General features: G+C 53.8%; 1 protein-coding gene across 2 annotated transcripts; it reads left to right on the forward strand.

Annotated features, from left to right (window-relative positions):
* Positions 1-331: 331 nt before the first annotated feature.
* Positions 332-13,097, forward strand: LOC103102618 (zinc finger protein 287-like). 2 transcript variants are annotated; one of them, XM_056814263.1, is made up of 6 exons: positions 332-579; positions 2,014-2,488; positions 3,835-3,923; positions 4,736-4,820; positions 10,418-10,534; positions 10,922-13,097. In XM_056814263.1, exons 1-6 carry the CDS (start codon positions 532-534, stop codon positions 11,677-11,679), a joined length of 1,572 nt encoding a protein of 523 aa, XP_056670241.1. In that variant the 5' UTR covers positions 332-531; the 3' UTR covers positions 11,680-13,097. The 2 variants fall into 2 exon arrangements, with proteins under 2 accessions (XP_056670241.1, XP_056670248.1); XM_056814270.1 differs by having other exon boundaries at positions 10,421-10,534.
* Positions 13,098-14,157: the final 1,060 nt, after the last annotated feature.

Below are 14,157 nucleotides of genomic sequence, written 5' to 3' on the forward strand. Positions count from 1 at the left end.
GGAGCACCAGCGCTGTCTGGGTCGCTCTGCTCCCCTTAACCCCACCCCGTGCTTAAATCTATGCTGACCCCACAGAGTTCCGAATGTACCTGTAAAACAATGGCAGGGAATTCAGGCCACTGGTTAGTCTGGGTCACGGAGCGCTGCTCCCGGCCGGGAGGGGGGAACCGTGAGAGCCCGCTTCTGCTCCCAGGACCATAAGGGGAGGAGGAGACGGTCCAGCGGTTGCCATGACGACAGACGCCTAACCTGCGGGAGACTTACAGAGAACTCGGGGCCCGCGATTGGTGCAAATGCACGCAGTGCCCCACCCCTCCGCAGGAGAGAACCGCTCAGCAGGCAACTTGAGCAGCGGGAACCCAGGGGAAAAGGGTGGAGTCTCGAAATCTTCCTTTGATTGGGTAGTCGCGTGCCCCGAGGCCTTCTGGGAATCGTAGTTGTGCGGTTTCGCCTGAGCGGACTGTGGCTGCGCGCGCAGCCCCGCCCCTGTTTCTCGCTAGCCTCGCGCTCTGAGCCGGCCAGGTGTGTGTCATGGCCCCGGACCCCGTGAGCGAGTGTCCGCGCTCCCAGCCCCTGTCGGTACGACCGACCCCGGGCGGGGGGAGGGGCGGTCCTTATGGAGGAGAGTCTAGGAAAGGGGAACCTTCAGGGATTCAGGGGGAGGGGCAGCTCTGGTGATGAGGGGCTGCAGCGGTCAGAGACCCTTAAGGATGGGGGAGGGGTGGGTGGCCTTTCTGGAGGAGAGGTCTAGGGGAGGGAGACCCTCAGGGGTGTGGTCTTAAGGATCCCTTTTCCCCTGTGCTAGTAGGATTTCAGGCTAAGGCGGGGGTCTCCTGGAGCAGGTGCGCTGGTCCTTGGGGAATCAGACACAGATCTGAGCTTAAAGGACAAGGGAGACCGCCGTGGTGCTGACAGATGAGGACACTGAGGCCCAGGGAGAACCAGGGAGCTGCGCAGGCCCTCTGACCTCCAGGCTCCCCCTCCTGAAATCCCCCCCCCTTTTGTCCTGTGTAACATTGAGCTGGGCCTGGAAGACTGAATCTGGGGATCTCCTGGGGGTGAATCCCTGCCTTGACCCTCCCTGCCCAGGTACTCACTTCTTCTCTGATCTTCTGGGTTTTCATCCTCACCTGGGGTCACCTCACTGAATAATTGTCGGGGAAGCTGGGCCAAGCCTTAAAGGACCGGCAAGGGGAGCTTTTGTCTAAATGGAATAACCAGCCACAGACTTGGCTCGGAGCCTGTGCAGGGCAGGAGCCTGGTGAGCTTCCCCCAGACCAGGGAAAGGAGCAGGTTCTAAGGCTGGAAGCAACCAGGAGATTCTTTCCAGTGTAGCTCCTTCACTTTCTAGAGGAGGACCCTGAGGCTTCCTTAGCTGGGGCAGAAGCTCGCCCTGGCCGCCCGACAGCCACAGTGGCTTAGCAAAGAGGCAAATAGCCTGGACTTGCCATGCAGAACAAATGAATGACTTGGCTGGGTCTTGCTCGAACTCGGGTCTGCTTTCACATGTTACTGGAACAGAAAGAGCTTTTTCTCAGTTATCGTAAGGAAGGTTTCAGGTGACTAGAGCTCAAGGACATTTCGGATCCCCAAAGTCCCTGAGGGGCAGAGAGCCCTCCTAGTGCCCTTTCCATGACTTGCCGAGCCCCCTCCCCTGTGGCCTCTGGAGCAGTTTCTTTCCCAAACATGGGCCGGAGACAGGAGGGGAAGGAGGTCACCTCAGCCTGGGCTTTGAGGCATTGCCTCACCTTCGCGGAGAGCCGATGCCTGGCAGGCCACAGGGCTGCTGTCTGCTTCTGTTGGCACAGACTGTGTATGGGGGCCTTGTGGGTAGATCCAGGGTCTGTGCGTGCATCTGGGCCGCTTGGAAGCCACCCGGGGCCTTCCTTGTTCAGCAGCGGGGTGGGCTGTTGGGGCCGCCTTTTTGTCCGGTTTCTCCAGGACCTTGGGCTGAGCCTGTGTGGTCCAAAGGAATGGACCTTTTTGCTGACCCTTAAACATCTTTCCCCACAGCAAAGTTTAGAGCATGCAGGTGCTCGGCCATTTGGTGGGGAGAAAGCCCTGAAGGCCACAGCCTCAGCGACGCTGCCCCAGGGGAAAGCGATGGCGGTGGTGGTCCCAAAGCCCCGGCCCCTTACTCTGCGCCAACAAGATGGCGTCCTGGCGACAGATGCCCCCGTGAAGCGAGAGGCCTTGCTGGCTGCTGAGCCCGGGGACCCCGAAGCTTCTCGGCACAACTTCAGGCACTTTCGGTACACACAAGCGTCTGGGCCCCGCAAGGCCCTGAGCCAGCTCCGAGAACTCTGCCTGCAGTGGCTGAGGCCAGAGATTCATACAAAGCAGCAGATCATGGAGCTCTTGGTCCTGGAGCAGTTCCTGATCATCCTGCCCAGGGAGATCCAGGCCTGGGTGAAGTCACAGCATCCGGGCAATAGTGAAGAGGTAGTGACTCTGCTGGAGAACTTGGCTCAAGTGCTAGAGGGAGGAGGTGAGTATTAAAGAAGGGGGGAGGGGGCCAGCCGCTAGACGGCTCTGTGGACTGAGAAGCAGGCCTAGAGTCTGGAGGTCCTGGGTTCAAATGTAGACTCAGACACGTCTTAGCTGGGTGACCCTGAACAAGTCACTTGGCTCCCATGGCTAGCCTTTACCACTCTTCTGCCTTGGAACAAATGCACAGTTCTGGTTCTAAGACAGAAGAAGGTAATGGCTTCAAAAGATAAAAAAAAGGATGGAGCAAGCCAGAGTGAAGAAAGGAAGAATATTTCCTGTTGGCAGGGGAGACCGCCTTTGTCAGTGTTTTGTAGCTTAGCAATGGGCCCACGCTGTGAAATCCGCAGAACGTTACATGCTCAGCAGTGCGCGGTCCTGATGAATGGAAGAAGCTCCTTCCCAGTTAGGGCCCAATTCGGACACAGCCGCCAAGGGCCTCACAGGTCACCCCGTCTGGATCTAGCTGGATAAGCTTATCTGCCTGGAAACCCAGAGAAAGCACGTGGTGGCCCACCTGGAACAGAGGCTCCGAAAATTGGGTTCACAATACGACGCCTCTATGAAATGTTTTGTTTTTTCCTCCCAAGAGTCCTAGGAAAGGGGCTGCCAGTGGCGGGTCCCCTCTTATGGGAGCGCACACGGAGGCACCAAACCCAACGTCCCAAACTTCCTGGCTCATTCAGGACCAGCCCCCCCCCCCTTCCCATCTTCTTCATTAAGCCACATTGCGCCGATGTTAATAAGGTCTGCTGTGTGCGCGGTTGGCTTCTCCCCGTTTTACACATTTATTCCACGCTTGGCTGCAGATCAGCTAAAGGACTTGGCCCAGAAAAGATCCTTTGGTGGTTTGAACAAGAGCCCCGGACCCAGGAGATGTCTGGTACGAGTGGCTGCTTGCTAGATCTGTGGCCGTAGCCCAGTCACCTACGTATTTATCTGTGCCTCAGTTTCTTCATCTTGACAGTCTGATTAACCATCCGTGCGGTGTCTGCCTTACAACGATACCGCGAGGATCCAGTGAGACAGTGTATGCAAAAGCGCTCTCCAATCCCAAAGAGCTAGACAGAAGCCGGCCGTTGTTATAGGTTTATTTGGGGGCAGAGCTATGGACAATCCCGCCCAACAAGCCTGCTTCATGGGCCTCCCACCACTGCCTGGAAACCTGGCCCAAGAAAGCAGTTGGTGTCCTCTTCTAATCTTCAGAGAAGAGGCAGCCACTGCTCGGACCTCACTAGTTCTTAGTGTGCAGAAAGCCGGTCATGGATGACGCCTGATGAGCGTTGGGGATTTCTGGCCCAGGGAGTGTGGACAGGCCTTCTTCAAGGCTCCTTTTATCTCCCTCAGGCCAGCCTTCTCCGGGCTCGGAACTTTCCCAGCAAGGGAGCACAGAGGAGGAAGAAAAGCCCAGGGTCCCCTTGCTCACCCGTTCCCAGGTAAGCTTTCGCTTCCTCACTCCTCCTCCCAAAATGTCACTCCATTCCCAAGTCCTCAGTCTGTTTCTTAGCCATATCTCTAAGCAGGGGAGGGAGCCTGAGCCCCATGTCCTTCCCCCTCAGAGCCCCGGGGAGTGCCAGATTAAATCATGCTCTGTGCTTATTGAACCTCCAACAGTTAATTTACTACCATGTGATTGGTGAGCAGAGTCTGTGTATCTGTGTGTCTGAATGAGTCTGCCCACGTCCTGGGCCCTGTGCTCCATGGCTAACTAGGACTAAGGGAAACCTAGACCTGTCAATCCCACAGTGTCTGGGAAGGCTAGATTCCAGAAACCAACGACTTTACTACCCCCCCAGGACTGGTTGGATGATGCAACACAAACTCTTAAAAAACTGGGTGCGGCTCAGTAGATTGAGAGCCAGACCTAAAGACAGGAGGTCCTGAGTTCAAATCTGGCCTCAGACACTTCCTAGCTATGTGATCCTGGGCACTTAACCCCCATTACCTAGCCCTTACCATTCTTCTACATTAGAATCAATACACAATAATGACTCTTAAGAAGGTAAGGGTTTAATTAATATATATATATATATTATATTTTTAGTTTATTTTTTAAATTCTCATATTTTATTTTTAAAATGTTTTTATTCATGTCTTGTGTTTTATTTCTCATTTCTGAATATATCCCTTCCTTGATCCAGAGAGCCTTTCTTTTTTCTTTTTATTTTTTTAGTGGAAAGCCCCTAGATGTATTTGATGTTTTATACTTATAGAGATATTCAAGAATGTGATGATTCCTTTCCCTCAGGATGAATGGAGACAGATGAACTCTGCACAGACAGATCTGTATAAGGATACAAAGCCAGAGAAGTGTTGGAATCTAGTGTCGTGGGGTAAGAAAGACTTGACCCGTTGACTTGACCCGTTGCCTGTGGTATCCCTGTTGCATCATTTTTCATTTCTTAGGTCCTCTTAAGTGTCAGATTCCCTTTATATCTAGTTCTGAGCTCCAAGGTGTGTTCTTTGCAGAATTGTAAATGGATGGACCAATAGCTAGACCAGTGATGGTGTGACCTCAAAAATGTGGGTTTCAAGACTTAAATTGCCAAAACTGTAAAGATAATTTTTAGTGTCTTGATTTTAAATAAAAAATAAGTGGTCGCCATGGGAAAAATTCCCAAATATGAAATACCCAAGTCAGCTGGGTTTTATGGAGATTTTAATTAATACAAATGAAGGAATTAAGGGAAGGGAGAGAGACAGAGTAAGAGGAAATAGTAGGAAAAGACCTAGGGCCTAGGCCAAATGGCCTAGGCCTTTCTCTTTAAGAGAGAAAACTAAGTCAGACTTTTATCCACTCACCACAAGATTTTGTCCCAAGCAAAACGCCAACTAAGTTCAGAGGCCCAGCTACTCCAACTAGTCCGAGATCCAACTCACTCTAAGTTGAGAGAGCCAGCTCCTTTTAAAGAGAAATTTCTCTTATATCACCTCCCCTAAATTTTCCCATCTAGCAATCACAGTAGATGTTTTCACAGGACTGACCATTCTTAATTCATACCTTAGTAGACTAAAACTTCACACCTCTTTTGTTAAGCTTGTACCTTGCAAGTTTGCAAGTTGCCTGACCTTTTAGTGATTAATTTGACTTTCATAGGTACTTAGCACCCTTTTGTATTAGATCTAAAAATAGACCTAGCTTAAGGTTTTGGCCTCACTATAAGTATGAGTTAGGGACTTTTTCATTGTTCAGTAAGGAGTTTTACAGCTTTATCTTCCCCTAAGGTATGCCTAAGTATGGGTGGAGTAATGTTGAAGTTCTCGATACATTCCTGATCAAGTATCTCCATTGTTTAAAATGGGGAACAGCCTTAACCAAATGTTCTAAAGTAGCGTCTGAGAAATTTTAAGATTCATAATGGTGAACCTTTTAGAGACTGAGTGCCCAAACTGCAGCTCCCATTGGGCTGCTGGGCAGGGGATGGGAGAAATGTCCTCAAGTGCTCATGGGGCAGGGAAGGAGAGCAGCCCAAACATGTGCCATAGATTCAACAACCCGGAAGGAGACCATTTCCAGAGGCTTAAACTTCCTTATTTTCTGATTCCCCAGGCCATTATTCTTTATCAGTTCCCAGGCAGGAGGCTTCCAGTCTGTTGTGGTTTGGGTCAGTAAAAATCTCTTAAGCACTTGCTTTGTACAAAAAGGCCTGAAAGTAAGGAACACAAACCTCCCTGCCTTCAAATCCCAGGAACATGTCATGAACTCCCAGATACTCCCTTTAGCAAACCTCTATGGGTGCTGGGGGTGAGACACAGCCTGTACACAGCTGGGTAAATCAAGGTGATTTCAGGGCAGGGGAGGGTACGAACAACTGAAGGGCTCTGGGAAGCCCTAAAGAGGCTGGTCCTGGGGCAGAGCCTAGGAAGGAAGGAAATGGGCATTTATTTAGCACCTGCTGGAGGCCAGGCACCGTGCTGAGCACTTTGCACATATTAGCTCCTTGGATTCTTACATTGATCTGCAGGAGAGGTGCTGTTACACTCCCCATTTTACAGGTGAAGAAAAAATTTGATGGTTCAGGGACTTGCCCCAAGTCCCCCAGCTAGTATATGTCTGAGGCCTGACAGCCCACCACTCCATGCCCTCCGGTGCCCAGGTGGCCTCTCTTAGGAGGAGAAGGAGAGGGAGGGGCACCCCAGGAAGGGGAAGGGCCTGGGCAAAGGCATGGAGATGGGAGAGGGGAGGACAGTTTGGCTGGAACATCTAGGACCCCATAAAGGGAGATGCTGTGAGGTCAGTCTGGGAGGATAACAGCAATCAGTGTTTATAAAGTGCCTGCTCTGTGCCAGGCAAGAGAAGCTGACAGTCTAATGGGGGAGGCTGTGGGCAGACAGAATAGAGAGGACGATGGGCTGGGGAAGGCTTCTGAGCCTGGAGGGAGAGTGCTCCATGCCCAAGAGACAGCCAGGAGGTGGCTTCCAAAGGGAGAAATGGAGCATCTTGTTCATGGAGCAGCTAGCAGGCCTGTGACCCTGGCTGGAAGAGGAGGGAGGAGTAAGAAGCCTGGAGAGGCAGGGTGGTTGGAGATTCAGTTTAGGGAAATCCCTCTTGTGGCTGAGTGGGGGATAGGCTGGAGGCAGGAGGACAGACCCCCAGTGAGCTCTTGGAGTGGTTTAGATTCGAGATGATGAGGGTCTGCCCCAGAGTGAGGGCGTTGTCGGAGAGAGAAGGCAGCGTGTGTGAGAGATGCTGGAGACGGGAAATGGACCAGAGACGTGTGGAGGTGAAATGGACAGGCCCGGGCACCATATTGGATCTGGGGATGAGAGAGAGTGAGGAGCCTGGGGTGACTCATGCAGCTGGAGATGTGAGATTGGGCCAGGAGAGGTTGATTTAAGAGTCGCTGAATCCACAGCCCCAGTGAGGTAGTGTAGGGGGAGAAGAGAAGGGGGCTAGGACAGCCTGAAGGACAGCTGGAGGCCATGATTTAGGAGAATATTCAGCAAAGGAGCCGGAGAAGGAGCAGTCGGACAGGTAGGAGGAGAGCGAGAACTCCTGGGACTTAGAAGAGAATATGGAGGAGGAGAGAGCAATCGCAGGTGCCAGAGCCTGCAGGAAGGTCGAGGAAGAGGAGGATGGACCCAGGGCTGAAGCCATATGATAGGGGTTCAGGGATTTCAGTGGGGTGGGCGGTTTGGCTGGCTCAAGGTGAGAAGAGGAGAGAGTGGCTCGGGCAGCGGGTAGCCCGAGAGAGAGCTGAGGGTCACGGTGTGGATGGAGGGCAGTGTTTGGTAAGGGAAGGCAGAGGCCAAGGTGGAAAACCAATAGACTGGGTGAACGGGGAGCACATTGTGAGTGACAGCGAGCTTTGTGAATCTTTAAAATTAAATAGGCAACCAAACAGGATGCTGAGCAACATAACCCAAATCGGGAAGATACTACTTCTTGTAGAGCTAAAACGACACACATCACAGTGTGTCTATCGAGCACTGTTCCTGGGGATGCTTGTGATAGCACAATATTGGGCGGTTCCTCTCTCTCTCCTTAAGAGAAGCTTGACATATAGCCTGCATAACCTTGGGATCCAAAGAAGAAATCCATCTCACCTTGGGAGAGATTGTATAATTCTCATAAAAAACTCGAGGAGAGTTCGGGGGAGCTCAAGACATATCAAAAACACCGAGAAAGCTTTAAAACCCCCAGAGTAAGAAGTGTTTATCAGACTGCTCCCCCTCTATCTCCCATCCTTCCTCAGTTAGCCCAATCTGTTGTCCCCCACATGGTAAAAAACCTGATGTAACTGTAAAGGTTGGGAACACTGGAGCTTCCAGATCAGTTTTAGTAAGTAAACAGGATGCTGAATGCGATTTGATTGGCTCTGAAAAGGTACCAGGTGTGTTAGGAATTCCTCAAAAGGTTTCAGAACAGCTCTGTGGTGGAGATGGTGAGAAGTGGCTTGTGGTGGGAGAGTAGACTGAGGGAGAATCGGTGTGTGGGGTGGGGTCTGACAGGAGGGCAGGAGAGAACAATCGGAAATCATTACTGAGCAGGAAGAGTCATGGGGGGGCGACCCTGGCAGATGGGGTTTTCATTGGGTGGTGTGTGTTTGGGGGAGACACTGGGGTTCTGCTTGGACTGCTGAGCCGAGGATGAGCGGAGGCAGGTTCAGGAGTGGAAGGGGCGGCCGGGGAGCCGGTGCTCTAAGAACTGTCGTCAAGAGAAATGGTCAAAAAGCAGAGAAAATGTGAAATGGGATGGACATGGAACATTGGTGAGCCAGCAGGGGAAGAGGATCCCATGGAGTTCCAAAGAAGACTCAAAGGAGAAAACCTGTTGGCCAGAACTGGGTCTGGACCCTCACCAGAGGCTGCCACGAGCAGGGAGGGAGGTGGCGCTCCGATACCTTTTTTGCTTTGGCTGCTGCCCACCAAAGAGCTCTGCTGACTCAACCCCACTTTCCCTCAGGGGAACAGTCGAAGCATTCCTCTGGTGACTGTGACGAAGGCCTTCCACAGCTGATAGGGGCAAAGTCACTGGGCTTTCCCCTCTTTCCCCTAGTCTACCCCCTTCTGTAGACAGAAGACTCTCCAAGTGCATGACGGGAAGGGAGACTTCAAAGACGGAGAAGAAGCTTGGGAGGGATTGGCTTACTGATCTGGGCCAGGTCCGGCCTCCATTAAGTCTGGCCAGCTCAGTGGAGGAAAGAGGAAGTGCGACGCCGATTCAGGGCCCTCCAGCAGCATTTGGAAGCCCCCTGTCTATCCCACCATCCCAGAACTGGGAGATGAACGGAGGAGCGGGACTGGAAGACTGAAGGCGGGGAAACTGGCCTTCTCTGGCTGTCCTCCCAGAGGACCCGGTGGGAGAGGGACTGGCTAGAACTAGGCTGAGGGGTGAGGAGTCGAGGCAGAGGCCTTGGAGGGGGCTCTGGTGAGGATGCACAGGATTTGGTGTCCCTGGAATGGGAAGGGCAGGCCAGGGGGAGGATGGTCGTGGCTGAGGGGAGTGAAGGGAGGGAGGGCTGCTCTTATTGCTCCACAATTCTCTGCGTCCCTGCTGCAAGAGCGGGCTGGTCGTGGTGCTGCTACATGTGGAAATGACTTCTTTGGGACGGATGGAAGATGCGGGGTCCTGGCACTAGCAAAGGCCCCAAGAAGGCCCCCTGTGAGGCAGCAGCAAGAAGTGCTTGACCACTGTGGAAAGCATGTGCCCGTCAGCCTCCGGGAGCTCAGTTTGTCTCCTCAGGATGGCCCTGGGAGGAGGTGCTGTTATTCTCCCCAGTTGCCCATGAGAAATCTGACACAGACAGGTGAAATGACTTGCCCAGGGTCATTCAGCTAGTTTGTGTTTGAGGCCGGATTGGAGCTCAGGTCTTCCTGCCTCCCAGCCCAGAGATGAGCAGGGGAGAGCTTGGAGGATCAGAGGAGATTCAGTCTGGTGTCTGCTGCCTCTGCCCTGGCCACGCTTATGGACCTCCCAGGCAAAAGTGGGGTTGCAGCGAGAACACGGGAGTTCTGCAGACAAGTGTGGCGGGAGGGTGGGCAGAGCGGCACTGACCTCATCACGGCTCTCCTCGCTGGGGCACAGCGCCAGGGCCGGCAGCAGCTGCCTCTGTGAAGTCCTGTGGGGAGAGGGGGTCACAGGCCAGCCCTCCGACAGCCTCACTGAGGGAAAACGTCCTAATCATTCCGGCTGCCCAGAAGTGCAAGCCTGGGGGCTTCCCTGTCCCTGGAGGTCAGTACCGACGCCTGCAGGGGCGTGGAGAAGAATGCTTGTTCCAGCTGCCTGCCTGGCCTCCCAGGCTGCTCTGGTGGGGACAAAAGGGGGGTCTGGAAGCTTTCCTGCAGAGGGAACAGCCCAGAGGGAAAGGGAGGACTTCCACTGGCAGGGAGAGTTCTGGCAGCCGGAAATGCCTCGCACCCTCCTTCAGGTCTGGGCTGCACGTCTTCCCCAGGTCGGGTTCACAAGACTTCTTTTCCTCCCTGTTAGCAGGAATCCCAGTTCCCAAACCGGATGTGATCCCTGACTCCGATGGAGGGAGAGAACCCCAGATCCCGGCTGCCCAGGGAAGCCAAGAGCCTCACAGCCTGCAGGGCAGCCGCCCAGGTATCTGAGGGGGGACTGGGGACTCCCCAGGCCAGTGTCTCTGCCTCACAGAGGCAGGCAGTCATCCGCTGTGTGCCCACCGTGCTGTCCTGTGCTAGTGCCAGAATACAGCTGGGGACGCAGACAGGCCCCCCCCCACCCGCTCGCAGTCAGATGACCCAAGCTGAAAGGCTGGGCGGGGAGGGGGGGGGCTGATGGGCTTCCCCTATAGAGAGCTCCCCGGGGCAGCCTTTCCCAGCCTCCGCCCCATCTTGACTCCTCGGACAGTCCCCGCTGCCCTGGCCTCAGGGCTCTGAGCTCCGGAGGAGGCTGGCATTCGGGGTGACTCTGCTTCCGCAGGGTGCACTTTCCCTTCTCCCGGTTAGGGCTGTTTTTGGTTTCTTTCAGCCTGCGAGCCTAGCACGGAGGCCAAGGCGGGTATCTGTGCCGCCGCGGCCCTGCCAGGATCCCGAGCCAAAAGGCCCAGGAGGAATGGCGCCCAAGGCGCCGCGTTAAGGGAAGCGGGGGACACCGAGGACCCGGCAGGGAAGCCGAAGGGGGGGCCGGCCCGGGCCAGTCCCAGGAGGCCTTTGCTCCCGAGGAGCTTCCGGAAAGTGGCCTTTTCCCCCAAGAGCCCCGCGGCGGGCCCGCCTCCGAGGGCGCCGGCCGGAGAGAGGCCCTGGGGGAAAGCCTTCAGGCAGTTTTCCGACCCCATTAAGTGTAAGCGAATCCGCGTGGGCCCGAAGGCGTACAAGTGCAAGGAGTGCGGGGAGACGTTCAGCGACTGCTCCACGTGCATTCGCCACCAGAGGGTGCACACGGGCGAGAAGCCGTACCGCTGCGCCGAGTGCGGGGAGGCCTTCACGCGGGGCACCTCCCTCACCGAGCACCAGCGGACGCACACGGGCGAGAGGCCCTATGCCTGCCGCGCCTGCGACAAGGCCTTCACGCGCCGCTCGTCCCTGGTCAAGCACCAGCGCGTGCACACCGGAGAGAAGCCGTACGCGTGCGGGGTCTGCGGGAAGGCCTTCAGCCACGGCTCGGCCCTCATCATCCACCAGAGGATCCACACCGGAGAGAAGCCCTATAAATGCGGCCAGTGCGCCAAGGCCTTCAGCAACAGCTCGGCGCTCATCAGACACCAGCAGCACCACGGCGGCGCCTAGCCCGGCCAGGCCCACCCCGACCCATTCCTCCGTGCCCGCAGGAGTGAGGGCCGCCCACGAGCCCTGCTCTGATTTCTTGTGCCCCTCCCCTGGCCCGGCAGCCCCCTGCGCCCCCCCCCCCCCAGCTCCGGCTCTGCCCAAATCTATCTGAACTTCCAGACTATTCTTTCGTCCCACCCGGTACAGTCTGCCGTGGAGAAGCGGAGCCTGGCATGGCGGCTGGTCACAGCCTCGGGGCCTCCAGGCTCACCTGTAAAGCCGGCGCTGGGAAGAGGCTCAGGGCAGCCCTTTCACAGGAGAGCAGAGGCTGGGAGGGGCCCGAGACCTTCCCTCTGAGGTCTCCCTTTTCTGACCTGGACCCAACAGAGCCCTGATTCTAGAGGGAAGGGAAGGACCAAAAGGAGCCAGAATAAAGTCCCCTGATCCAGACTGCTTCTTCTTTCCCTGTGGCCGGCTCCCTCTACGCACAGAGGCCGCCCAGGAGAGCCCAACGAGCCCACCGTGCAGGCAGAGCTCTTCCCCAGGCCGCCCGCCATTCCTGGCCCCCTTCCTGTCCCGCCCCCCCGGCCTGCTCTTCTAAAGCGGCTCCTCACACCTCCTGTTACCCCTAAGAGTGGCTGGAGAGCAAGTGGATAGAGCGAAGGCCTGCCGTCAGGAAGTCCCAAGTTCAAAACCTGACTGGGACTCTAGCGGTGTGAGTAGAAAGTCACTTAGCCCCCATTTGCTTCCGTTTCCCCATCTGTAAAATGGGAATAATAACAGCGCCTTCCCGGATCCAACAAGAATCTTTGAGCACTTTGCCGCTCCTAAAGGGCTCCATGAATCCAGGCTGTGATTGTATTCCGTGTCTTGCCCAAGCTGGGTATCTCCTGGGAGGATAATCTGTGCTTTGCAATTCTCCAAGAGTCCCCTCCCGAGACTCTAGGAGGGAAGCCAGGCAGCCTCCTCCAGATCAGATCCCTCCTTGGCCACCCCTCCACCCCTCTTAGCCCTTCTGGCCTCCCTTCCTCCTGCCAAGCCTCATCCATCCCTTCATGGTTCCTCCCACGTTGCCCCTCTGTGAGTTAGTGGAGACCCTCACTGAGCCCCATGACCTTTCTCCCAGCTACAGGCAAGCCTGGTCTTCCCAGGAACCTTCTCTGCCCTCCTGGGCCTCAGCTTCCTTCCTCCTCTCTCCATTGGAATCTCCCTGCTTTGTTCAGTTGCCTCCACCAGGAAGCAAGCAGGGCCCTCTGGGGTGCTGCCCCTGTCGCTGAAGGGGGCTTACAGAGCAGGCTTCATCTCTTCCCCTCCCAGTCCGTATAGCCACCTGTCATACATACTGAGATTGGGAGCTCCCAGAGGTGGGCAGAACCCAGTTGGGGATTCCCAGTGTCCTACTCATAGGAGCAGCCTTAATAAAAGTTGATTGACTCCAGCATCCTTGTCTGTCTTGTCTTCTGTTATGATGGGATTTGGGGTGAGGAAAGAACAAGAGGAAACATATAAATAAATCCAAATTTATTGGTTGGGAAGGGTAGGAAGGAACAAGGGTTTAGGAGTAAGCTATACTTACATTTATCTTAAAAACTAATAGCGATAACTAACTAAACTATCTTATTAAGCTCAGCATTAACTTTCCAATAGCCAAGTCTCACACCAGGAGTCCAATCAAATGGGTCAGGATCTTCAGTTGGTTGATATCCAAGCAGGTCCAGAGATCTTCTTACTGATGCTGCCAGCAGCCAGATCCAAAAACCTCTTTCCTCTGCTGGTCTCAGGAGAAAAATCTTACAACCTTGGGTCCTTCCAGGAGAGAAGACTATCAGATGAAGCACCCTTGGGCATAGAAGTTTCCCAGATGTCAAGGCTCAGGCTCCCATGTGACCCTTAGTCACATGCTCCTGTCAATCATTCTCTGAGGTTTGCATCTCTCAGTTTTTGCAACATTTTTTGCAAAACTTTCATCCTTTATCATATACCCCACTTATGCACAAATCAAAAATTGTGTTTTGGCATTTGTGTACAATCTAAAATATTTACCAATTACCTAAATGAAGAAATCTACCCAAAATAACAAACAACCTACACTCAACTATCTGACTCTAACTAATACTAACCTATTCCAGGGAGTTTTAACAAGGAAAAAGGAATTAAATAATAAACAAGTACAAATGTCCAACAGAAGCAAAATTAAAACAGCAAATCACATCAAGCAAAAGATGAACATAACTTCCAGGCAAACCTCACCTAAAATACTCTTATCAGCTAATACAGAGCATTGTACTACTATTGTAGTATATTAACATTAGACTTAGAGAAAAATTTTTGAAAATTGCAATAAACACAACATTGCATAAGTTTTACAATGAAAATCAAACCAAACATTAAACTCACTTATGCAAATACATGTAACAATAAATATTAGTGAGACATGTACAGAATTTACATATAAACAGGTAGTACATGCATATAACATATACATGTATGCTACACATA

This window comes from Monodelphis domestica, chromosome 1, assembly GCF_027887165.1.
Source record: "Monodelphis domestica isolate mMonDom1 chromosome 1, mMonDom1.pri, whole genome shotgun sequence".
Classification (NCBI taxonomy): domain Eukaryota; kingdom Metazoa; phylum Chordata; class Mammalia; order Didelphimorphia; family Didelphidae; genus Monodelphis; species Monodelphis domestica.